General features: G+C 39.9%; 1 protein-coding gene across 11 annotated transcripts in view; it reads right to left on the minus strand.

The window, feature by feature from the left end:
• Window positions 1-241: 241 nt before the first annotated feature.
• Window positions 242-27708, minus strand: part of TP63 (tumor protein p63) — a 229293-nt gene continuing 201826 nt past the window's right edge. For 7 of the 11 annotated variants that reach the window (XM_019839986.2, XM_019839985.3, XM_003991796.6 and 4 more), the window contains 6 exons: window positions 26412-26494; window positions 23982-24118; window positions 10095-10252; window positions 7823-7967; window positions 6408-6501; window positions 242-3387 (listed from right to left, as the gene is read on the minus strand). In XM_019839986.2, the coding sequence (XP_019695545.1) occupies window positions 3091-3387; window positions 6408-6501; window positions 7823-7967; window positions 10095-10252; window positions 23982-24118; window positions 26412-26494 (914 nt within the window). In that variant the 3' untranslated portion in view covers window positions 242-3090. Of the gene's footprint in view, window positions 3388-6407; window positions 6502-7822; window positions 7968-10094; window positions 10253-16324; window positions 17758-23981; window positions 24119-26411; window positions 26495-27708 lie in introns of those variants that run through there. The other 4 variants (XM_019839992.3, XM_019839991.3, XM_019839988.3 and 1 more) reach the window with 3 other exon arrangements.

A 27708-nucleotide genomic window follows, 5' to 3' on the forward strand; every position in this document is an offset into this window, starting at 1 on the left:
TAAATCTGTGAGTATCTCATGTACCAAATGAGGGTATTTTCCTGGTCTTTCCTACCTCATAGATTGGTGAAAATAAGAAAATAATAATAATTTTCTCTGAGATGAGAAACATCAATATTTGAATCTCTGTAATGTCTCTTTCCTCTTCCTCAATGATAAAAATAAAGCCAAAGGACAGACAGACACACACACACGCATACACACATGTACACGCACACGAACACACACACCATCAACACCATTTCTTGATGCATTTTTATTTATTTTGTAAATTTTATTGCATGCCCTGGCAAACATGGGTGTGCCTCTGGCTCACCAAAATCCCATTACACAAAATACCAAAAGACAAGCAACAGAAGCTTAAAAAAAAAAAAAAAAGTATCACATCTATAAGAAAGAAACTTTCAAAAACATTAATAAAGCATATAAAACATTTGACATTTAATTTTTGTACAATTATAAAAATAATAAAAAAAACACAACCTTTAACATTTAACATCCCACATACTGTACTTTAGGAGAATGTCAAGAAAACAAGAGGTCAGTGGAATTAATGAAGAAAGTTCTATTCTCCTTTTCTGTTTCTAATCACCTCCAAACAAAAACCTTTCTACTCCTCAGCTAACTGCGTTGAGCTGAGGCCACCAGAACTCCATTAAGCCCACTCCCACTTGTCTGTCCCTAATACTCTTTCACCCCTTATCCTAGCTACTCATACACTCAAAGAGCGCAAGTTGCCACCAGGACATGAGGCCAGTAGTTGTGCTTAGCCTTGGCTAGTGCCAAACACATGATACAGTACAGGGATTTCTGAGTCCTTAGTGCTACCTGAACAGTGCTGAAATAGCTCAGAAGAAGTCCTAGGTTTGTTCAAACACTCAGGACAGTAGAGGAAGCTATTTCCCTCCTCGCATTGCCAATGCACAGCTTTTATTCTTCCCCTTAATAGGTTTTCAAATCTACATATTTATTCCACAAAGTAACAGTGCCCACAACCACTTAAGCACAATAAAACTTTGAAATCAAGGACTCACTCTCTTTTAACATACAAAATAAAAATAATAATAAAAAACAACTTTCCCATCCCCCTATCTTACAGTTATGGCATTTATTTTCTTATTTGACATTGTCATCTTACTAAGTGGTGTTTCCATGAAAATATAAAAACAATAATAATAATAATAAAAAAAAATTTGAACTGTGGTTCTGGAAAACCCACTATCCCAAGAAGGAAACAAAAATTGAAACACAAAGTAGGCAATATCACACACAAAATATATATACACTTTTCAGGTGAAACTCACACATTATATTTTTGAGCCCGGTTAGCCCTTTTGCACTTTAAAACAGAAATGGAAGCTTATGTGCAATCAAAGCCCTTTACTAGAATGCACAGAAGGATTTTAGAGCTCATTAGCATATGTACAAAATATTTGTTTTAGAGTGTGGAAAAAAAAGTATCTTTCTTAAAGATCTACAGGAGTATCGTCATTTACAGGTTTTCTCAAAGTCTGAAGACAATTCTATGTTTAAGTGGTTCAAGCAACGCCTCCCTTGGAAGGCTGACATTTGTGGGGACATTTTTATGTCTATGACAGTCCAGAAGAGAGATGGACGGGAAATTGGATTCTCACAGTTATTTTCCAACAAACTCAAACTCTTATTATCAAAAATGAAAAGTTATATAGTGATGCAACTGATTCCACAGGAAAGCTGATCTCATAATCTTATATTTTCCAAATCACTACTGTTTTCATCCTTGGAGAGAGAAAGATAAACAAGCTTCTACTTGCAGAGTTTTACATCATTGGAGGATTTCCAAAATAAACTTTTACCAAATAATATTATCTGTGTTTCAAAAGGTCTTCTAAGAATTTCAGTTCACAGCTCACTGACTGCTTACCGTTTAGAGGAGATTCAGTATTTCTGTATGATTCCTGTTTTTCCTGGATATTCTTAATAAACCTTATGACTTCAGTGTAAGAACTAGATAGAGGGCATTCATTCTAATCAAATCAAACTTAATTTGAACAGTGGTAGCAAATGTCTAATTGACTTAGTCAACCCAGTACTGAAACTTAGTTTTCAGGCTTCTGTAATGGCCACAAACGTTTTCCCAATAAATATTAAGAGATAAGGCATCTGGTAGTAAATGTAAGTGGATTGCTGATATACCCAGATACATATACCAGATGTGTTTGACCCGGTTGCCACACACCTTTTAAGAATTATTAGGCATTACCTACATTCCCCATTCCCAACCAAAAGCAAGAGAGGCTATTTTCCTTCTTCCAGTGCCACACTCCTGTGACAGTGTGAACGTGGATTTTTTTTCTTGTGATTGGACTAAAAATAACCCCAAAGTGAATGAGCGTCACTAACAGCAGTGCCAGTAACATAAAGTACGCCAACATACAGAACTGTAGATATATGTATACAGTCTCTCCCATATGATAAGCAATGGTAAATACAACTGGATACATCCAAAGGTTTGATGTGCCAACTGTTTAATATCAAAATAAGTGAAGGGACATTTTTGTCACTCACATGTGCCGTCAAGCTCCAGATACCTATTACCATACATGATACCCCTTGAAATAAAGGGTATAGATAAACCATCCAAACAAGTAAATTAAAAAAAAATAATAAGTTGATAAGTGCAACTCAATTTCCTTTCCTTTAAATTACATTTAAACAAAACTCAATGTCCCCCACCCAAAAATACATACTGTATATTTATATATTTATATATATAGTCTTAGACTATAAGGGTGAAAATGCTTTATAAAAGTCAATGAGAAATCTTTGCAGCTTAAGGAGACACCCACTGCTCTTTTGCTCACTTCCACCTAGCCATGGTAACTTCAGTCCTGCAAGCAATAGATTTGGAGGCTTAAAGCCAGAATCAGAATCAGATGCCAGGTTGGACATTAAATCAAAGGTAGCCTCTTAACTTCTTCTTCCCTTAAGAAACCAGACTGAGAAGAGGAAGGAGAAGACCTAGGGAGAACGCTCTGAAGGTCAAGCACTAGTGCTTTGTAGGGAGGCAGACAGATGGGGACAGGATGGTAAGAGTTCACACGGTGGTGCTCACTCCCCCTCTTCCTTGATGCGCTGTTGCTTGTTGCGACGAGCATCCATGTCAAAGTTGAAGTCATTCCACTCATCGCGGGGCGGGAAGGAGATGGTCTGGCGCAGGGTGAAGCGCACAGCGTCAATAACGCGCTCGCCCCGGGTCTCACTGGAGCCCACGCTGACTGTGGAGGCACCACTTGGGGTCCTCAGGAGGTGGGGAGGGGAGGAGAAGTCGTGGAGCTGTCGGTGGTCCAGGATGCCCTTCCAGATGGCATGTCTGAATTGCTCAGGGATTTTTAGACTTGCCAAATCCTGTGCAATAAGAAAGGGGAGCAAACAGATTTAGGACAAGGGGACAGACTGACGATTTAGTCCACATCATTTTATCATTCCCCAGTGTTCTGATTTAACTGTCCGGAACTGATTGATCTCCAAATTGGAAAATAAAATTAATTCTCTGATAACCCTTGCCATTATATGTAAGCAAAAGGCACAGCCTTGAGGTGCCATTTCTGCTTGTGGATAACACCCCACTTGCTCTCTAATGGTCTGTTTTTTCACTGGTAAAGTAGGGATAGTTAGATCAGAGGGCAAAAGTCCTAAACCAAAAACATGAGATAAAGGTACCTTCCAACTCTTAAATCTACCTGGCTCTAGTCACTAGAAGAAAGATATCAATGGAACATCACCACTGCTCAAATGAGTAGATGAGGAAAAAAAAAAGTTTATTAACAGGTAATGAACACTCTCTGTATACCAGGCACTGAACTAATTATTTTATATACACGATCTCATTTAATGCTCAGATTAGTGGTAGATACTATTGCACCCGCTTTATAGATTGAAAAGCTGAAGTTCAGAGAGGTTGACAAGTCTAAAGTTACACAACTAAGTAAATGAAATGGGGATTCAGGACAGCCTCTGAGCCTAAAATGCCCTAATGGCCAGGAGGTCTCTTGGTGTTTGGATAAACCAGGGTATCCAAATGCAAAGTATGTGTCCATCCTCTATTAATGGAGGTAGAAGGCATTACAAATATGCCCGAGCTTAACTATCTGTGGAGACATCTCTTACATTTTTATCTGCATTATCTCTTCATTAGCTTGTTTCAGTGATGGCTCACATTTTTTTTTGTTGTTTTTTTGTTTTTTGGTTTTTTTTTGGAGCAGCATGGTGGGTAGAAAGAACACTGTGTTTGAGTAAGAAGACCTTGACAGAGGTTCTTATTCTGTCACTGGATGACTCTAGACCTTCATCAAGTCACTTTTTCCCTACTGGCCTCAGTTTCTTCATTGATAAAATGGGATCAAATTCCTTTTTACATCAGCACCCATTGTGGGCTCTTGTGTGAATATGGATGTGAGAGTACTAGACCGATTATAAATGACACTATCTAAATCTTAACCATTGGCATTATTACCATATTAAATTATTATTAACCCAGTCCGGCATCTTAGAAGGGCTACTTATGAAAACTGCCAAATGTAACCATATCGTTTTCCCAGGAAGGGATGCCAAATGACTCAGACAGGTATTGAGAGACAAGCTGCAAAAGAAGTTTCTATTTCCAGTAATGAGATGGAAGAAGCTGAGGTGAGGATGCAGAAATGAGATAGCTTCCCAATCACTTCCCAGTTTGGACGTTTGCAGTATGGGCACTCCGATTTCCCATTCTGGCAGGAGAATACACCATAAAGAAGGCAACCCACATGGAGATGAGTAAGTGTAACTCTTTATGCTTCTGGAGCTCTCAATAAGTCTCTAACGCTGTAAACTGGCCTCCCTCAATCTCCATGATTCTCTGGATAGATTTTAACTTATGATAGATGAGAAAATTGTTGTCCAGAGACCGGCACAAGACCTAGCCAACAACAAGAGAGATGGACTTCTGGAGAACATCTGCAGATCCTAGTAGCCAAGGGAGTACCTTGACACACTCCCCAGTGGGGACAGGGAGCAAGTGGATGGCATAACTTTAAAAAAAATAGGGAAGAGACCGATTCTCTGTTCTATCATATAGGACTATCAAAGACAGGGCAACTCTCTTCTCCTCAACGAATGGACATCATTGTAAAGTTACCCAAAACCTGTCGAAACTTACTACTAAAGTATTCTCTATAGTTTTCACTTATAATTTATTCCATCAGGGAGCAGCAGCCGGGTGATGTGTGGGGTGGAGAGGGGTGGGCACAGAGGCAGTGCAGTATGTACTTGTCATCACAAGGGCTGGGGCATTCTCATGCTGCAGGGGCATCTCTAGCATCGGTGCTCAAGGAGGGGAAAGAAGAGATCTCAACTACACAAACATCAGCAGAGGCAGAGAATATTTCTTCCACTAGTCCAAAAGGCCCTCTGGAAGCTGGAAGAGAGGATAGTAAACCCCAAAGAGAGCAGCATGAAGAGAAGCCTGGAAGGAAAATCAGATTGCCATAAGCCAGAACAATACAAGCTCCCAAGAATACAAGCCATTCATGAAGTGGTATAGGAAGCACACACGTGCACACACACACACACACACACACACACACACACACACACAGTCCCCTTCCATCCAGCTTGCTGCAAAAGACAAAGAATATCAAAGCCAGAGGGAGTGATTTTGAACCCAGTTTGATAAACTGAGGCTCAGAGAGGCAAAGTGATAACCCAAAGTCTCATTATTACTAAAAAGCATGGATGGGACTTGAACCATGACCAGTGAATTTTCTCAATGATCAGGGATGGCTTGGCCCTATTCTAATATAATTGAAAATGAGGGAACATATTGTTCTAATTGAGAGGAATGGCTGAATCCTCCTTAAGGTCCTACTTTAAGGAAAGGCAGAAGAAGCCAGTTAACAGAGTTAAAGACCAGAAGCTTCCACCTTAGGACTCTATTCCTAGTTCTGTCATCAACTCATCATGCAAATGATTATAATGTTGTCTCTCCATGATTTAAAGTGAGGATAATATCACCTGATTCCTGATAGCTTCCCTGGGGTCTCATACTGATTAATGAGCACATCTAAAAAATTCTCTAAATTCTTTCGAGATTATAAATATCTTGGAGGTGGGAATTGGGTTTCCACTTTCCCACTCTGAATACAGTATGTGTGCTATAGAGAATTACTGGCTGATCTGACAAGCAGAGGAAGACTGATCACCAAACTTCTCACGTATGTAGGCTAAGGCCTGGGAATCTTTCTAATATGGTAATGGTTTCCACCAAATTTGGGGACTGAGGGTATGATAACAAATTTTAAAACCAGGGGGAACTGAACTACAAGGTGGATGTCACCAGGGGGAGGGAATGAAGAAATAAAACTCAAGAGAAAAGTCTAACAGTTACTTACATCCATGGAGTAATGCTCAATCTGATAGATGGTGGTCAGCCCCTGGGTCGTGAAATAGTCCAGACATGATGAACAGCCCAACCTCGCTAAGAAACTGCAGAGGGAGGAGGGAAGAGGAAGGAGGAAACAGAAACAGAAAGTTCACCCCAACTGCATTGGCGAGATAAAGGAAAACCCAACATTATCGCCCTCGGATGCCCTACAGGAAAGACTAGGGGCAGGTGAAACATACGGAGGCCTTGGATTTGAGGTTTGGGAATGGTTAGTGACTTGAACTTTAGGTCTATAGAAATTAAAATCAACTCTGAAGATTCCTGCAGAGCAGTGATTTTCAAAAGGTGATTGGTGGAATTCTCAGGGGTTCTACATAGATAAGTGCCTTATGAGCCATTGCAGGGGGGTGAAAGGAAGGAGCCCAGTGGTCAGGTTCCCAGCGCTCTTGCCTCCTGCCTCTTCACGTCCAAAAGAGCACCTCTACTCGAATTGCTTTGTCTCTGGGGTTTCTGAGAATGGTTCACGTGGCTAAGAAAAAAATGGAGGCTACTCTACTAGGAATGCTTTCTGATTTATGTCCTACTCAGAATACAGACCCCTCCTTTCTGGCGCTGGTCTCAGATTGGTGATGCCACCACCACAGAGCCACAGGTTGGGTGGCACAAGCCACATGCCTTGCCGTCTCTCTGACACTGTTTAGGACTGCCGCATCAGTCACATGGGGATCAGTACCCATTGTTCCAACAGCCAAACGAAAGGGTCATTCTGCACGTGAAGCAGGGGCAGACGATGTGCACTAGGCATGGATGTGGCACCCACTCTCACTTCTGTGGGAAGAGATCTTTCAGGCTTCACACATTTCCCTCTTCTGGCTATCTGAACCCCCTTGCCTAAGGTGTGCCTGCTTTGTGTATGGCAGTGTAACAGTGGCCATTGGCTTCTTGAAAGTCCCTGTCGTCTCTGTAACCATTAAAACTTCTTTACGGACATCCCACTCCAACATAACGAGGCCATGGTGGCTGAGAGCTAGGAGTCCTGGAGAATGGGAAAGGGAGCGAGATAGCAAGTTTACGGCCCTTCTTGGGTCCCCAGCCCTGAGCACCAGTTTGAAGGCCACAACTGACCATGTGAAACTGTGAGGGAGGAGGAAGAGGGTAAGTGAAGATGAGGGGAAACAGGCATGAAAAATGATTTGCCTATAAACTCACATTTTCACTTTTTCCCCTATGGATTATAGTGCTTTTCCTCGATTAAACACTGCTGACCACTCCACAGATCAGAGATAACAGTGCTGAACACCCATCGTAGGAAGGGCTGCTTTCTTTTTTTTCCCAACTGCGTACTGAACTCTGAGAGCATCCGCCCTCCACCACCCCGAGTTGCTGAGGACAGGCCCCCGGGGGCACATGCCGTGGACTCACCTGACAAGGCTGCAATCTGTGGGGTACGGAGGTGGGGGAGTGCAGTGGGAGGTGGATGGCATGGAGAGTGGGGGAGGGAGGGCCTGGGTGGGGCTGAGTCCATTCATGTCTCCAGCCATTGGCATGTGGGTGCCCATCATAGGAACTGAACAGAAGCAGGAGGAACAGAGAGGGTTACTGCCGTCATCAGTACCAGCTTCCCAGGGGTCCATCTTGTCTGGTTTAATGTTACCAAGGGCCTAATCCACCAGCCTTCCTTTTCACTCTTCTCTCTCACTGCACCCCTTAAGCACCCTATGTCTCATCCAACAGAAGACAACGTTCACCAAACTCCAAACTAATTACACATTTCTCGAACCCTGCATGTGCTCCTAGGACAATCTCCCCCCACTTCTTTCTAATGCTCTGTTCAACTGCATACTACTCCTGAGGTTGATATATTCCTCTTTGCATTTGCCTTCATGGCTTATATTTCTGTCTCCCTTGTTAGGCTAACTCATTAGGCCTGGCACAAATCACGTGCTCGGTAAACTGAGGTGAGGTGAACAAATAAACAGATCTGTGAATGAGAATGACCTCTGGAATAACTGCTTGGGGACAGGAGGATTTATTGCAATATTTGGGAACCATAGGCCTATTAAGCAAGAATGAAATGAAAGGTTCCAGCTCTTTCTTATGGTCCATTTCTGGATTGTATTCAGGGACACCAGCAACACTGATTGGTTTTTTACTAAACTACAAACTGGAAACATCTACCTATAGAGGAGAAGCGCTTAATACAGATCATATCTATGAAACAAATTTTGTCTTCAGGTCAAAAAAACAGAGGAACATTGCTACTAAAGATTAATGCGATTTGCTTTTATTTTCGTGAATAGCAATATGCTCCCAAAGGAAAGGCCTCTGTCACCAACTAGCCCCCTAAAGAGCACAGGCTTATTTTATCTTATCACTTTCCCTTCTGACTTTGCCGGTGCTATCAAAGAAAATTGTGAAGTATAAAGAAAAAGAAGGCAAACTGTAAATTACACAAATGTGAAGGAACAAATGGACTCTAAGATGTCACCAGAGAGAAAATAAAGTAAAAAAAAAAAATGACACTTTTTCCTTTTGCTGTCAGAGTAGCAGACCTGTCAGGGGGTGAGGTTTGGAGTCTTAGGATGAATTTATCACTAGGGAGACAGCAGTTTGGCTCTAAAGTCTTTGTTACCAAACCAAGCAACCTTACCATATACATCTGTATCTCATTTAAATCTGAATCTCTGCCATCGGACCACAGAGAGTCACAACCCTAGCTTCCCTTAACTTTAAGAAAACAAAACCAAAACAAAACCTCTAATCTCTTCAAGGTAATACTGAAGTGCAGGTTTAAAGGCTTGATCAGAATAATGAAGGATTTCAAAGGACAAGATTGAGGCATCATTTTATGAGGGGCATTGTAGGATACATGTATAGTGTTTAGACTTCTGTGTCCTTATAATACATCCTTCTGCATTTCTAGCATCCGTTTGATTTTCTCTCGTTTGGATACGCACTTTGCTAGATTTAGTTCTAGTGGATAATTCTATTTACAGCAAAGCTATATAGCAATCATCATTCATTTGGAGGCCCAATTTTCACATTGCCTCTCACAGTTATACTTAGTCGATGTGAGTAATCTGTGCGTGAATAAGTAAAAGGGAGACTCCTTTCTCTATGTCAGTTCCTTAATGACTGTATATAGGATGGCGTAGACAAGATGAGAAGGCTAAGATCACAGGGACACACAATCATAAGATGTTAAAAGTGAAGAGTGATACTTTTATGAGTGGAAACGGAGCATTAGAGCAGAGAGGTTACTTGTCCATAGTTGCACGGCTAGTCCTGCCATAGCATCCAGAGGACAATCTATTTCTCTAGACTTTAAGTCTACCACACCATGCTACTTCCCACATGTTGGATATATTTCCTTTTCACTATCTCAAAGGATATAGGAGGTGGGTCCCCCAACCAGGTTGATGGGAAATGCATGGTTGTTTTCATAGAGATCCTTTTCTCTACTGAAGGAACAGCCTCCTCTATCTCTACCAATGTGCTTTGCCATGAACCATACACTTCAAAAGCGATGAAAAGCTCACCATGAGGAACTCAAGCCATTAGGCTGTGATCTGTCTGTCCCACTGTGCCTTTCCTCAGCTTAAAAAGCAAGCCTCTCCCCGCACCCCAGAGTGGAGTCCTCCCCTACATTAGCCCTGTGGACCCATAAGGTGCAGCTAAACGGAGATGCTCTTACTGTTGGCTCCCATGCCATCAGGAATGGTGGTAGGAGTGAGGGCGTTGCGCTGCTGAGGGTTGATAAGCTGGCTCACAGAAGGCAGCTTGTTCATGCTGTTCATTTTGTTGAGAGGTGGAGAGCTGTTACCATATGAAGACTGAGTCTGCATCGAGGTCCTGGGAACACAAACATGGCAATGATGGTGAGCGGGTCATACTGAACAGGGCGGACTGGTCAGATCCCACAGGTCTCAGATCGAAACGTGGCCTTGAACTACAATTTGTAAAAATATTCCTCCAGGACCTATGACAAGAAATTATTTGTTTCCGTCTGAGAGCTTTTTTTTTTTTTGTAAACTAGGGAGGGATTGCAAGGCTATCATCAAGTCATATTTCTCCTGAATTTAGAGTATGAAGTTGCATATCTTCCTAAAGAATCTCTTTTGTGAGAGGGGAAACAATTGCATCTTCTTTTTACCTCTATTATTTTTCTTCTCCATCTCTTTCCCCTCTCTGGCCCTTCAACTCAAACAAGTTTGAAAATGAATAAGGGAAAAGAAATCAGTGAAGACCCAAAGGCTTAAGAAAGACATGGAGATGCCAATTTCAAATTGCAGCTGAGGCCTGTTGTGTGTAGCTTCCTAGGCCAGTTGGGATATACAGAAAATGACTATGAGCACCATCAAATCGGGAATTTGGCAGCACAGCCTGCTGTCATGCAGAGGCCACAACATGGAAACGTGCTTCCTCTGCTTAGGTGTTCGAGGGCCTTTGAGAAAACCCATGGGGATGCCATCGCCTTTCTACACAGGATAAGCCCGGAGCCCAAACAACTCTTCTGTTGATTTTTGACAAGTCTCCTGGGAGACAAAGACCAACAAAAAAATTCCACTTAGCATAACTTCAATTTGGAAATTTACTCGGATTGGCTTGTCATTCTATGCATCATATCACATATGATATTCCCTACCAACTGTCACGTCTCACTCTCTGATTACAGAACTAGTGATATCTACGATCATCGGAGCAGGATATAGCATCAGAAAAACAAAGTTTAAGACTTCCTCTAGCATATACTAAAATCTATAGGTCCCCGTGTGGGCCACTAAATATCTTTGCTTTTGTTTTATCACAAAAAAACTCTATACATTAAATACATACACACTTGTTCAAATTGGATGTTAGAGGTAGAAAAATAGTAAGAAACAGTCCCATCTGTGAGAAGCTCATACAGTAGTGGATACATGGGGATAACAATCCAACCTACCTTATAAGGCTGTGGTGGGAACTGGAAAAGATAAGATGAGGAAGAACTTTATGGGCTATATGCCATTTACAGTGAGTAATTATGACCACAGAACGAAGATTGGGCTTAAGCATGTTTTGAAACTATGGTGGGAAAACTCCCCTTTTACAATTTTCAGACAAAGTGCGTTATTTTTTCCTATTTGTCTCCTTCCTGCAGTCATATTTATTATAGTAGATAAGAGAGTGAAAAAACAGTTTCTCTAACATTTTATTTTGTATATATGTGTATATAAAACACTCTATGTTTTATATATATATATATATATACACATATATATATAAAACTCTATGTTATATAAATTATATATATGTATTATATATAGAGAGAAACTTTCTGTGTTTGTATGTGTGTGCATGTATATATATATATAGATATATATATATATTTATATGTGTGTGCATGTATATATATATTTATATGTGTGTGCATGTATATATATATATTTGTATGTGTGTGCATGTATATATATATATATATATATATATATATTTGCATAAATAAGTATGGCAATTGGTGTACAATTAACAATTCAACTGTGTTCTATAATTACTGACTTTAAGGTAGGAGGGCATTGCTTTTGCTGTTTAGATCTTTTCAAGAACTCACAATTATAGGTCCATGTTGTACAAACAGGTGTTTACGTAATAAACCCTCCCAATTATAAGACACTTCAGGTTACTAAGCTCTCCTTTATCCATTTTCTGAATGATTTCCACATCCCTCTGGAGGAGAACATGGTCTGGCAGGGCAGGGATGGGCAGAAATTATTATGCCTATTTTACATATGTGTAAATATAAGGTCTTAAGAATAAATGGGCATGAGTCACACATTACTAAATGATGAGTTGAGGGTCTCCTGGTTCCTAGTCCAGGAGTTTCTTTCTTTTATTCTGTGGTAACTTTCCAGAAACAAGACAGTATTATGCATTAGGTTACAGAATCAGGAAATGGGTTAAGTGGTAAGAGAAGTGGGAGAGACTGAGATATGGTAGGGGGCAAGGGATCTAGCAGTCAGTCCCCCCAACTATCATCAACCCAACTATCATCTATCCCCGTGTTGAAGCCTAGTGTTAAGAGTTAGCACGTTGGATATACTTAGGAACACTTGTAAATCCATATCAAAGTGCAGAGAAGCACAGGGAAAAGTGGCCAAGAGATGCTTTGCCAGGTGCTTTTTCCATTTTTTCCCACTCCAGGGGGAAAAACTCCCCCTGTTCAGACTCCAGGGGCAGGTTGATCTTCTGCAGCCTAAAGATACCTCTCTCTTTCTCTTCCATTTTCCCAAATCAGTCAAATGCAAAGCAAGAGCTTATGGAAACATTGCTTGAACCATTAATATTCACCTTTAGGAAAATAAAAATATTTTTTAAAGCTTTGCATTTTTCCTGCGTGCTCTAGTATAATAAATTCCTTCTTCCAAATCCTATTACACTTCTCTCCTCTGTTTCTTTTTGAGGTCTGTATTTTTGACCATTTTATTAGGTCATTTATTATGAGCAGCCTAAACTATTTTAGGAAGCTAGCTCAAAAACTATAGATGAACAAAGAAGGAACATGAAATTTGGAGTCAAACAAAACATCCAGGTTCATCTTCTAGATTTGACACAGATTAATTGATTTTGGATGTTATGCAAGGCTCTTGAGTCTTATTTTCTTTATCTGTAGAACAGGTATTATACTTACTCTAGAAGAGCTGCTATAAAGACTAACGTGGAATAATATGGAAACAACCTAACAGTCTATCGATACACGAGTGGATAAAGATTCGGCATATATACAATCACATATTATTCATTCATAAAAAAGAATGAGATCTTGCCATTTGTGACAACATGAATGGACCTAGAGGGTATTATGTTGAGTGAAATAAGTCAGATAGGAAAAAAATATTGTATGATTTTACCTATATGTGGAATCTAAAAGTAAAATAAATGAACAAACAAAACAAAAACATACTCATAAGTACAGAGAACAAACTGGTATTTGCCAGAGGGACCAAGGATTGGAGGAATGAGCTAAGTAGGTGAAGGGGATTAAAAGGTACAAACTTCCAGTTATAAGATAAATGTCACATGGATGCAAAGTACAGCATAAGGAACACAGTCAATAATACTGTAATAACTTTGTATAGTGACAGATGGTGACTACACTTAACGTGGTGAGCATTCTGTAGTGTATATAAATGTCAAATCACTGTGTTGTACACCTGAAACTAATATAATATGTTAACTATATTTCAATTAAAAAAATAATAGAGGGGCACCTGAGTGGCTCAGTTGGTTGAGCGTCTAGCTTGTGATTTCGGCCCAGGGCATGATCGAGCCCCGTGTGGGGCTCTTCCCTGAGGGTGGAGCCTGCTTAAGATTCTCTCTCTCTCTTTTCCTCTCCTCCTCTCCTTCACTCACATGCTCTCTCTCTTTATCAAATAATAATAATAATAATAATAATAATAATAATAATAATAATAGGTTTTTTTTAAGTTTATTTATTTGGAGAGCGAGCCCATGCATGCAAGAGGAGAGGAGAAGAGAGAGAGAGAGGGAGGGAAAGAATCCCAAGCAGTCTCCACACTGTCAGCGCAGAGCCTGACAGAGTGCTCAAGTCCATGAACCCTGAGTTCATGACCTGAGCCGCAATCAAGTGTCAGACCGTTCACCAACTGAGCCACCCAGGTGCCCCAGTAATACTAGATTTGTAAAAATAATTAAAAAAATAAAAAAGTAAAATCTATTATATTCTTTAAAAAGAAAACATTAAATTAGATTATATGAGAGCCCTGGACATTGTCCCTTAATTTGTAGATGCTCAAGCAACTTTGGTTCTTTTTACTCTTACCCTCAGTAGCAAATGTTTAATACTCTCGTGTTTGGTCAAGGGAGTGAGAGGTATCAGTTTAAGAATTAACAGGATGAGGTGAAAACTATTCTTTCTTGAACAAGTCCAGGAATTAGGGTGAGTGGATAAATGGGGTAAGAGAGTGCAAAAAAGTCAGAAATTCTGATTGCCTCTCCTTTAATGTGGAAGAGAGGGTTAAAGCCACAGGGAGCAAGGTCAGGGCAGTCTGTTTATCATGAAGTTTTCAATGCCTGAAATACAGTGAAATACAAAGAGTATTCTGATAAGCTCTATGTGCTGTGGAAAAGGGAGCAAGACTGAATAAGTCTGTGACCAATTTAAAGGCCTTGAAGAACCACCTTACCCCCCACCCCCCTTACACATATAATGTCACAGTCATTGAGTGGAAAGTCCCAAGGATTATTGAGGAATCTGAAGAGAAGGAAAAAGTGTACAAGGACAATAAGGATCTGTGACGTGATGGGTTTCTTGCCCTCCTCCACCCTCCCAGTGCGTGCACGCACGCGCGCGCACACACACACACACACACACACCCAAAAAAGCGATAATGTAGCAATCCTCAGAAAAACAACCAGGAGTAAGCCTCAGGCTGTTTTCTCTAGATTTCTCTAGATTTTTGCAGAAATCCAACATAACAGAGATGTAGAAAGACATGTTTCATGTAATTCTAGTTTTGAGGAGAAATTCTGGAAAAGTCAAGTCCTAGGTCTTAACTTTAACAGCTCAGGCTTCTGTGTACATTGCTAAGAAAACAATTAAGTATCTCAGAGCTGTAAGTGACCTTAAATCATTTAGGATGAAAAACACAGGTTTCCTGATTACAAGCCTCGTGCCTATATCCATGGCAAAGAGCCCAAATTCTTGAAAAGACAAATTCAAAGTCATCTCCATCTTGATGGAGATATATAGAATTCCGCCAAAGGATTCCTTTTTTTTTTTTTTTTTTTTTGCCTTAAATCTTTCATTGTTGGTTAGAAAGCAACTCTCTGGTAGAATCTGGTGATACCTGAGGGTAAATCTAGTCCAGCAAACTGTTTCTGGAGTACAGAATTTGAGAGGGGAAAGAGATAATGAAGATAAAACAAAATACCCCCTATCTCAGGAAGGTCAAAAAAAAGGGAAGCCATGTGACATCAGAAAAGGAAGTGTTCTTCCTCAAAATTTTGCCCACGACTGCCCTGCCAGTAACCTTACCCTCCAGTTGGGTAATCTTGCTTCTAAAGACAAAAGGCGGCATTGATTCTCTAGATAGATCAACTGAAATTATACAATATTTTCCATTAGTTCAAGTATATACATTTATATAAGTCACTATACATGCATTAAAAACTTGCAGAAAAATGGGGTGAAAGAAAAAAAAACTTGTGAAAGAAAAAGCAAATGCAAAAAAAAAAAAAAAAAAAAACTAAACATACTCATTAACCCTTTTAGGGATTTGTGAACCTCTTAAAAGGGGATTGGAAAGTTATTTGAAAAGACCTCAACAGCATAATGAGTGCACCAGATTTTACTAATATACTTTTGTCTTGAACATAATTTTTTCTTAAGTATTTTTTCAAGCTACTAGATTACTTATTTTTATTCAGAACAAGTGTTTTTGAAGCTTTTAAAAACAATTACTCAAAGATTAGAACATAGTGTAATTAAAACAAAATTGGACAACAGGTTCCACTACAGAGTTCTGGATGATGATTTGCTAATGCCCATGCCACAGAAGCCGAATTATTTAATAGATTGGGATTTGGGTTTGATTTAAGTTTGGCTATTTCATATATAGCTCGAGAGCTGTTCAGAGAGGTAGACAAATGATACTATAGTACCTGACTCCTTATGGTGAAATTAAACACCCACAGGGCTAAAATATATTTCAAGTTGAGGTAGGCATTGAAATTTATTTTTAGAACTGATGACCTTAATACAGAGCATAAGAACACCAAATACTGACAGAAGTGGAACAAAACCAAAGGGACTGTTTAATTACTCTTGTTCTTAAACTCACACATGGTACTTCAAGCATTGATGGGAAAATATTCTAGGATTAAGGAATTAAAAAAGCAAGAGAGACAGAAAGAAAAACTGCAAGATGAACCAAGATGCAAAAGTTTATTGAAAATTAAAATCACACATCCATAAAGCAACAGCCTCAATAACAAGAAATCATTGCTGTGATGACACAGAATAAAGGGCTGGTGATTTGGTGTGGGGAGAAGTGGGGGGAGAGTTTTCAAGTCTTTAAACTATTATTTTAAAATACATTTCTAAAATGGAAAGCAATAGATTCTCTAAACTCTTTGAGCCAAAAGAAAAATCATCTATTCTTTCTATCTTTAAGTTTCAGACCAGGAGTGCAGATTTTCACATTGTCTACCTGGACATCACTTAAATAAAATTTAAGTGTCCTGGACAAAGGAGTTGGAACAGTATCAGCAATATGGCTAGTTTCATGGTAGGACTGAGAGATAGGGGCTCCAATGAGCAAATTAGTCATAGATTTGGTGAGAGGCCTTTGAACCCCATTTCGGCCATTGAAATATGATCTTTAACTGCCTGGAATAATATTACTGAGGTGGTTTTACCCTCATATTAAAATGACAAATTAGGTTTATCTGCCTTGGGGTCTTAACAATAGCTTGCGGGGTAGGGCACCGGGGTTTCCATGAGCAAGGAAGATTATCATATCAGATGCCAACAAGGTGACAGTGGTAGGATCTAACAGTGTTACTGAACTTTCTATCTACATATTGAGGGGAGGACACTAATAATGCAAACTCTCTAAAAGAAGAAAAGAACATCCCCCCACATTAGCTACTTATAGTAATTATCATCTCTCTGCCCAGCAGTACACTTGACACTTTAGTGTGTTACTATTTGTAATATTATTGCATGACCAGCATTAAAAGGGCCTGACTGAAGCTCTCAGTCATCTAGAATTTTCTTATGCACAGACAATAACAACTTTTTTCTCCTTTTCTTAAAAAGACATCTTAAGTTTGAGACCTGCTCAAAAGCTTCTTTATGAGTTTTAGAAACACAACAGAAGGTAACAAAAGGGTTCCAATAAACATCTTAATGCCCCTCTTTCCAACCTGAGCCCCTCCCTTCTAAGAAAAACACAAAGCTCACAGACAAACACAGGGGTTCCTGACTGCCCAGTGCTAGATATAAGGATGCAGAATCTGTGGAAAATGTCCTTTCTTGTAAAGTTTTGAGTCCCTTCAAAAGATTTTCTCACTACTGGCTGTATGCCTTTGAGCAGTTGGGTCTCTGAGCCAAAGTGTCTTCAAGTTCTGCTTACAAGGGCTGGACACACACACACGTGCACGCGCGCGCACACACACACACATACATGGACACACAAGAAACACACGCTCAAAATACAGATATGGGGTGGGGGGGGGTGGTCTATGGGTACACTGATCGGTTTGGAGGGCTGGAATGTCTAAAGAAGACGTCAGACTGTTTCGGGGTTTCTCTCCGGGGCTCCACAAGCTCATTCCTGAAGCAGGCTGAAAGGAGACTGCAGAGAGGAACCAGAGAAAAGAAGAGGTGAAGACTTAGGACTTCATATATTCACATCAACTGAATACAGAAATACCCTCCTACCTTCATGATCACAGTAAGACAGAATAGAATGACCTACAAAGCTATTTTTGCTCCTTCCTCATTATCCTCCTTTAAAATTTCTCAGAGATGCCTTCCTCTCAAAATTTTTGTGAAGAAATGAGATAAAGTAGTGGTAGTTAACTAGAATTATCAGAATCACCCATAGAACTTTAAAAAAGAAAGAAACAAACAAAAAAACAAGATCCCTCAGAGACCAGGCTGGGGCCCAGGCATATATATTTTTAACAAGTTCTTCAAGTGATTCAGTTGAGGACTAAGGTGTCAGGGTAGGTCAAGGTACTTAGTACAGTGCTTGGCACATTGGACTCGATGACTTGAAAAGGGAATGCAGAGACAAGAATTAACAATAATCTTTTATAAAATGTCATTGGCCCAATTATGATACCTCATTATTGTTCCTGTGTAGCCTAACTACGAAGCATGAAGAAATACGATCTTATCAGTATGGGGACTGCATCACATGTATTTGTAAAGAACTATTAATGAGCATTTTGTATGTGCCCAGATTGAGGTGGATAAATATCTTAATCCTTTCAGTCACAAACTTGGCCTCCAAATGCACATATCAAACTCATGAAAGAAACTTTTACATAATTAAGAAATCAATTATGCCACAAGGATGCCAGGAACAGATCCTTTTACTTTGCTCAAGATTGTGTAACCCTATGAACTGTTTGGGAATTATTTCCCAGATGGCTTTGAGTCACATTTGGTTATTCCTTACAAAGGAACAAAGCCATTTTTATTTGGTTAGGGCTGGAATTCAGTAAAACATCTCACCAGCAAGAATTGAGATCATCTTAAAGAATATGCCAGAATATGAATTAGTAGGGGCACAATTTACTCTCAGATAAAGAATTGTAACTGACTTCTTGTTTGGAGATTTCATTTTGGGGCTTCTCTTGGAGCAAGGACTGGATGGGACAACATGCAGGAATCGTCTTTTAGTTATGACAAGAGTATATATACGGACCACGAGGGTCCAAACTTTGAGATCTAGAACTGAGATTAGTGGTGCAATGAGATGTGAGAACTTAGAAAAGTGATTTAATCTATCTGAATTCAATTAGTCACAGGTTTTTCCTCATTACCAATTCATGGCTAATAAATCTCTGCCCTGAAAACTTTCTAACAGAGCTGTGATGTTCAAAAATAACCCTGTATAAACTGTAAAAGTTGTGTTGTTCCTTGACCTAGAAGGTTGAACCAAATGAAATTGTCAATATCCACCTGTTTTTGCCTCTATGAGATTGGCAATTGCAAACAAATACTCTGGACATATGAAGGATTTCTAAATCAAACTTAGAAATATGGTCTAAATCATACCTATCAACAAGACTGAGATTTGTGTATTCTCCTCTCTCCTATGTTGATAATGCTGAAAATATTGCTTGCTTCTCCCTCAGCTATGTAATCTGAGGAAAAAATACCAATACTCTTAGAGAAAGCCATAGCCAAATGAGCTTAAAGAGGTAAGGATTTGTACTGAAACCACAAGGATACATACCAACTGACTGATACAGAGATATAGAAGTGGGCATAGATATTTATTTTAGTTTTATTATTATAACTTTCTTAACCAATGAAGCAGACAAAACACTGCAAAGAGCTGTGTCTTCCAGATCTGACTCTCATCTCACCTTGATTATAAACTGGTTATAAAATCACAGGCACAGTCATTGGGCCTCAGTTTCCGCAACCATGGTAGGATGAGATTAGAACCATGACCTTCCAGATCCCACTATGCTCCACTGTTCTCTGACCTGTATTACTGATAATCTACAATCATCAAGGGATCACCAAGGAGAAGGAAACACTCCTCAGCATGCCACGTTTGTATTACAATTAAAATAAATCCATACTGTAGAAACTCAAAAATAATTTTCGAGGAGAAAACAAGAGTAAGGCTAAGTACAATTTTAACAAAATGATGTTGACCTGAGATCATGGTGGAAGCCAAGACGGAGGATAAACTACAGGAAAAAAATGAAAAAGCAATACTATTGGTCCAAAGTGTGCACATCAAAAGATTGCTAAAAAGGTCTCAAGTAGCTTCTGCAAAGTTGTCTTAAGAGTTAATGTCCCTTGGGGCACCTGGGTGGCTCAGCTGGCTAACTGTCTGACTCTTGATCTTGGCTCAGGTCATGATCTCACGGTTCCTAAGGTCAAGCCCCGGGTTGGGCTCCACACTAACAGTGCGAAGCCTGCTTGAGATTCTCTCTCTTCCTCTCTGTCTCTGCACCTCCCCTGCTCATGCTCGCTTGCTCGCTCTCTTCCCTCACTCTAAATAATAAACTTAAAAAAAAAAAAAAGAACCGTAGTTTCTTTGTTAAAAAAAAAGTTAATGTCCCTTGAAAATATGAAGGCAGAATCCAGTGTCAAGAATGGGTCCAATTTGTCCTCCCATGAGATTCTTGTTTCTATAAACATAACCCCAGAATGTTTATTTCAATGTGAGCAAATCAACTAAAATCACACTTCTTTGCAAATGTGTATAAAGCCTACTTATATCTATACCAATTTGATTCACAAAAACTCCGTGTAAAATTTATTTTCCATAAAGCCTATGATCATGAAGGTAACTGTGAAGGAATTTTTGAAAAAGGAAAACCATGCACAAATGAAAAGCAAGCAGAGAGAAAACACATAGTGAGAAACAGAAGTAACTCAGCTGAAAATATTTTATTGCCACTTAGTGGAAACTGTGTATTTTCTTCCCACTAATTTTCCCTCTACTAAAAAGAAAAGCACAAAATTGATCCCTTACCAGCATAAAATTGGTACTATATTTTTGGAAAGGAAATCACAGGCTATTATAGGCATTTTCCAAGCTGATTTTTTTTCTTTTCAAATGATTGCCAGGGAATTAGATTTCCATTTTTCTTTGTCTAGTCATTCATACTCTTTCTTGGAGATTTACACATAAACAAGAGAGCTGAAAAAAAAACCCAGTGGAAGAACGCAGCAACCGGAGAATTCATGCAGATGTATATTACTCATTCGAGACCCATGTATATATGATACAATAAAGACAGAATTAAGCCAAATGTCTATATTTTGCAAAGATTTCATTTGCAGTGTCACATTCTTCCATGCACAAGGCATCACACTGAAGTTAGCTCTTACACACTGTGAGATAGTAACTCAAAAACATGCAAGGACACTTTTAAATGGACACCCCAGGGAAGGGGGAGGCTACTATTTCCTCACTACTTATCTGTGGTTACACATGCAAAAAAGGGATGATATGTTTCTAATGTCTTCGGGGCTTTTAAAAATAACACAAGTTTAATATGCAGTTTCTCTCTGATGAAATAGATTGCTTTATGAAATCCAAATTATAAAATAATTTCCCTTCAGAGCAATGCCACCCAGTCAGACGACAAGCGCTGGATAACTCCTCACGTGGGAGCACAGGGTTATGTATTCTCATGTACACCATGTAAATGAACACAAATTGCCGATGCCCCCAGCTGACTAAGGTAGAGCTTCCTGGTTTATCAAATCTCCAAAATTATGGCACTAAACTATTCCTTCTATGGTATGATCTAGAGAAGTTGTTTAAAGTTGTCCTATTAACTTATACAATGCTCAGAATAAATTTCCAGAGCTTTCTTAGGATTCAAAAGGTAGTCTGATTAGGAATTCACCACTAAATTGTAAACTATGGGAAGGTAGGAACTTTTCCCTCTGTCCTTAATGCTTTCCCATAACAGATCTTCAATAAAAGTTTGTTAGGTGAATCAACTCAACTACTCTAGACTTAGCTGATGATAAGGTCACAACACTAACCATATTTTGTGTCCAGATGGGCATCCCTAACTTTCTCAGGCAAAAGAGATCTCTGTTAAAGGCTGTCGTTTTGTAGATGCCAAAATACCACTTTAAAAATCACTGGAGGCTTTCCTAAAACGTTTTCATACCTCTCTACTTTAGGATACATGTATTAGCTTCCAAATATTTCTAGCAAAAAATCTGAGCTTCGAGAGGCATGAAGGATGATCCCACTCATTTATCTACAACAAGAACTGGCAAACTACAGTGGATGTAGTTTGGGCCATAGGCTAAGAATGGTTTTTACATTTTTAAGAGGTGTGAAAATTCAGAAGAAGAAGAAGGATTATATCATGATATGAAAATTATATGAAATTCAAGCTTTAGTGTCCATAAAAATTAGTGGCCACTCTCATTCATTTATACAATGTTTGTGGTTGCTTTTGTGCTACACAGACAGAACTGGGCAGCTGGCTGCAAGAGACCATATGGACTAGAAAGCTGAAGATGTTTACTATTGGTGTTTTGCAGGAAAAAAAAACTTTGCCAACCTCTTTGCTAGATGGTCAGGCTTTTATAAACCACATCGTTTAATAAGTATCAATGTGGCCTGACAGTACTTTTTCTGTTAACTGGGGGGAAAAAAGGCAGGAAGGACTATCACAGAGTAACTAGTTCAGCATGATATGCTACTATGTAATCTTTCTGAGTTCATTTTGGCTGAGCCAAACATTTCCAGAGTGCACTGGAGGCAATTTCTGAGTGTTTTTTTAATACCAGGGCATGCATATTTGGGAAAAGGTACTTATCCTCTCTCGGTCTGTAAGTGATGTTACGGGTCTGTTTCTTTGATCCTTGCTGTATGATTTGACAAGAACTAAATCGGTTTTAAACTTGAATATATTAACATACATTTTCTTCTGATATCCTAAAGAATATGTAGGATTGGCAATGGGAATTCTGTTTGCAACCCTGATTTCTCATTCTCCTTTGGGATATTCTGTGTCCCCAAGAAAACTCCTGATTAAACTTCCCACTCAGCCTTACTATAAAACTTTATAATTATGATTTGCAAAACTTCATGCTCAAAGTAAATGGTGGGATCCCTTCCAGGCAAAAAAGGTCTTCAATGCTCAACAAGCCTGAAGTCTTTTAAGGGAGAGCACAGTTCTTTTCCACCCCTCTGCTGCTCACCCCATATGCCACAGGCAGGGGTGCTCAGAGGTTGCCTCCTGACTATCCCAGATGCAGCCCAACTCCTCAGCTGCATTTATGTTGATTAAAAAAAAAAAAGAATGAGAGACCTCTTTCTTTCACTTTCCGTAGTTCTGTATAGTTGCTAATAATATATCAGAAATTAACCATTATTTATTGTTCATTTGCTGTAAAAGATAAAATTTGCCTTAGGCAAGATGGTTTTGGCTTCATTTCTTTTTGTCTGGAGAGTAGAGTCAAATATTTGAATTACTTAGACATTTTACATTATCTACAGAGACTCTGGAAATATTTTCAGTATAGACACAATATCTAACTGAAGGTAACAAGTGATTATTCTTAACCACAGATCAACGGAGTCTTGACTTGGTAACTTTCCTTTCTCCCATAAGAGCTATGCTATTCTGATTAGTCACAAGACAATAGCATTAAAGATCCAAGAGTCAAAGTAAAAATCAACATATAAATAGGTTGCATGCTGATTCTAATATGGTTGCAAACTCTGGCCCAATGTATGTAAAAATGTATTGTTGGAAGACAACCTAGAACAGAGATGCTGAAACCTGGCAATAAGACTCCGCTTCGCCCTGTTGCATCCAGGCAGTTTCCCAATGAGCACACACTGGGTCTTAGAATCCTCAACACAGTGCTCAGATAAGTCACTCAGAGGAAAACCTAGGCGCTAACCCCAGTCTACGATGGTTTTCCCAAAAGTGGGTTGTTTGCATCCCCAGAAAAGTACAGGACAATCCACTGGGATAAGGGAAGATTATGTGTTTTAAAATATACACATTGTTACTAGAAAAGCCTGTATACCCAAAATTCTTCTATTGATAGAGGTGTATGGTTGAGGCGTGGAGAGAACAAACTCTCTCTGCAGGAGTCTCTGTAATTCACTTGAAATGGTTTAGCTTCATTTCAGAAGCTGGGTGGAACTTCTAAAGGTATGGAAAGAAACTTAGAAGGTGGTCGAAACTAAAGAGGGGGCCCCGTACCAGCTCATGTGAACCTCTCATGTTCTGCTGCCTCACGGCCTCTTCTACGCCATCCACCCATTGCCCTGCTTCTACCCCAAACAAACAGCCACTGTTTCTCACACCTCCTAAAATGACACATCAACACACTCACTGTTTCTGAAGTAAATGTTGGTGCTGTTGCTGCTGTTGTTGCCTGTATGTCTCGATTGTGTGCTGAGGAAGGTACTGCATGAGTTCCAGGGACTCTTTGATCTTCAACAGCATTTCATAGGTCTCACGGCCCCTCACCTACATGAAGGACACAGGAAGGAGAAGGAAGCATGAAGAACTCTAGAACAATTAGCAGTATAGTCAATCGTCTTTGGGCATTCTGCACTGACGAATCTGCCTGCTCGCTAATGTTCACTGGTGACATGAACATCGGTACTGGGGGTGCCCTGTGGTCATTCGTGGATGTGCGCAGAGCAGCACATTTTGGTTGCTCAGGAGAACAAGGGTGTGCTCCGCCATCTTGTTTCACGGTTCCTGCTGCAAACAAGTATCCTTTCCATGGTCTCTTTACTGCCACATTTTGCACATTTTTGTGGTTTTTGATGGTGAACCTGTTCTCTAAAGTGGTCCCCAAGGGTAGTGCTGAAGTGCTGTCTAATACTTCAGGTGCCAGAAGGCTGTAGTGGGCCTTAAGGAGAAAATGTGTTAGATCAGCTTCATGTAGGCACAAGTTATAGTGCTGTTGGTCATGAGCTCAGTGTTAAAATGAATCAATAGTATATATTAAATAAGGTGTCTTTACTGATGGGCTGCTGAAAATGTCGTGCCCAGAGGCTCACGGGAACTTAATCCTATATTTCCCCACGAGCAATGATTCAGTATTTAAGATAGCATTTGCAGGGATTTTAGAAGACAAAACTACCCAAAATAATGGGAATGAGCTGTAATTAAATATCCCTGGAAGGGCATTCAGCTGAGGCAAAATAGGCTTCTTCTCTCTTTAAAAGAGTCTCTGAAAAGGGTTTAAAAGTATGAGCAGGACCAGGACTGGAGCAAGGCAAGCAGGGCCCGTGAGCACTTGCAGGGCCCCAAGAGTGAGTGCTTATTTAAATTCTGCACCCCAGGCATTTTACTTGCCTCACCCCAGTCCCCTCCCTGAGGATGAGAGGCAGGGTTTGTCAGAAGTCAGAAATAGAAAGGTTTCCTCTCCCTTAACTCTTACTTGCCCCAGCTCTGTGATCACCTCTGCGAAGCTCCCCACTGACCTCAGTCTTTTCGTGAGTCTTCTGTCCTTTCTAGGTGCTGCTACTGCATCATGCCTGATGCTCCAGAGGCAATTATTTCATTATATCCTAACTGTCTCCTCGCTAGAAGGCAAGCTCTTTGAAGGTAAGAGTTGTATTCTACTGATCTGCAAATGCTAAAGGCCTAGCATATTTGCCACCCCAAGAGACACCAACTAAACTCATGTGAAATTAAAAGCTCCCCCCCCCTTTTTTTTTAATTCACACAATCCACTGTGGCTAATTCTTCACTGCACGTTCAAGATGTAACTGATTACACGGGACCTCCTTCCTTAGCACAAACTGAAATTTCATTAAAAACAGCTTCTCAAGTGGTTCCTATCTCAGCAACTGAAAACATATTAGGTCTTTTGGAATACGTGGGATACCAGGAAAATGTTTAACTTAAAGTTCACAAGTCAGTTTCCATATGTAGCCTGAGAAAAAAAGACACTGAGAATCTTGGCTAACTCATTGCCTGATTGTTTTACTAGCAAGCAGTCTATTGCCCTGAAGGTCAGGGCCCAAAGAAGGTAGGGAAGCAGGTATGGCACACCCAAACCTGTTGGTTTGCTTTAGCTTCCATACAGGGAGGCAGCTCCCAGTCAGATCTCCTGGCCTTCCTTGCCTGGCTCTCAGGTCAGTCAAGATGGCGTCAAGGGTTATACTCGTTACCAAGACTTGACTGCCACTCTAGATGGCCAAAACCTAAGGTCATAAGAATCCAACAAACTTCAACCATAGTCTAAGACAGGGAGCCTCAGCGACCGTAAGAAGACTCATGTTCCTTGTAGGAATGAACAGTGCTGTTACACAGCAACTGGGCTGAGTCTCCTGGACATTCACACGTAACTGAGGACTCTGTCTTGCTTGGCCTTCTTAATAGCACTTCCTAAAAGAAGTTACAGTCGAGTCTGGAATTGGTGTACTGTCAGATCTGTGAACTTTGTCTGGCAAAATTTCAGTCTTGGTGACGATATGGCATGACCATGCTGTCTAGGGGAATCTTACGATTCTTAAACAATGAAATGCAAATTAATAATAAATATTTGGGTAAGAAAAATTATATTAGAACAGTAACTTTGGCTGGATGGGTAGCGGGAAAGGAGCCTGCACTACTGACGTATTTCAACATTGGGGAAGAAAGGGATCATTTCCTGATTTTTCAAACAATAGCTTCTCCCTGTTTTATCTCCCTCATCACCACCACCCCTTTCTCATTGGCACAGATAATAAGATGACACAGAGGAAGAGCTCATTCAGAGAAGGTAAAATGAAGTAATCGTGAATACTCAAAGGAGACTCACTGGTAAATATAACAGCTCATCATCTGGGGATCTCCGTTTTTTGATGGATGTCATCTGGATGCCGTGTGTGTTCTGACGAAAAGCTAGTGGAGGGAAAATGCAAGTTTCATCCTGGGAACATTTCTGAAGCACTAATACATTCATTAAACAGACAGTAGCTTCCGCAAGACCTGTGAGATTTGAGTTGCCAGTCCTAAACCTCCATTTACTTGGTGATAATCGCGTTTGCATTAAGGGCACACCTAACAATCATGATGTGGGGGAGGGGAGTGAGCAGAAGGAAGACTTAGGGGAGCTGGCTTAAGTCATGTGCAGGAATCCCTGTGTCTTGCTGGCCTGCGACTGCGAACAGCTGTTAAGGAAAGGAAGATAAATTGGTTTGGTGTTTCATGTTTCAGATCATTTGTCTTCCAAGGAGGGAAATGTGTGTTGTGGAAGTTGTCTTGGCCATGCATTCAGCTTGTGTGTTCAGCCCGCTCATGGTAGTGCATACATCATGGAACTTCAGACATGCAGTCTCATTTCCGGGGCTGTTTTCCCTTTGGGAAAGTGAGTGAATGCAGCTCATAAATCCCTAAGGTTTCCAAAATTAGCAACTACACCATATATCCAGGATATAGAGCTGATCCTTTTACTGAAGCTAAGATAATCTATTCTTACTAAAAGTTATTAATTTGTAGGTAACTGAGGTGCTCAGGGAAGCATATAGAAGCTATACCACCAGACAGACTCAAGAGCAAAATTAGGGTGGGGATATAACTTTCTTCATATGTGTATGTATACAAAGTAAAGGCATGTATATATGTGTGTGTGTGTATATGTATATATATACATATATATATATATATACATATATATGTATACATATATCTCTGTGTGTGTGTATATACATATATACACGCTGTTATAACAGAATACAATTTATATATCTTTGGAATACTAATCCAAATAAGATTAAAATGTTTTTTCATGATATAAGTCATCGGGTGGTGCATTTTAAAATACTTGCTGTAGTGATAACAGGATGACATGGGGCACCTCCTAGAATCAACTTCGCAATCAGACGGGCATGCGGATCAGTGGTTTTCATACTTTGTTCCCTGGAGGTCTGGGCCCCTCTGGGGCTGTACCACATGGGCAAGGGATGGTTGTGAGCAGAGCATGGAGCCACAGATGATCCCCTACTCCCGTCCCCTTCAAATAGAGTCACTCTGCTTTAATCTATATGCATTTTAGGTTTTTTGAAATATTTCATTAAAGCAAAAAAAAAAAAAGCTTTTAATGCTTAACAAAAGAA

The sequence above is a fragment of the Felis catus genome, chromosome C2 (genome assembly GCF_018350175.1).
Source record: "Felis catus isolate Fca126 chromosome C2, F.catus_Fca126_mat1.0, whole genome shotgun sequence".
NCBI lineage: Eukaryota > Metazoa > Chordata > Mammalia > Carnivora > Felidae > Felis > Felis catus.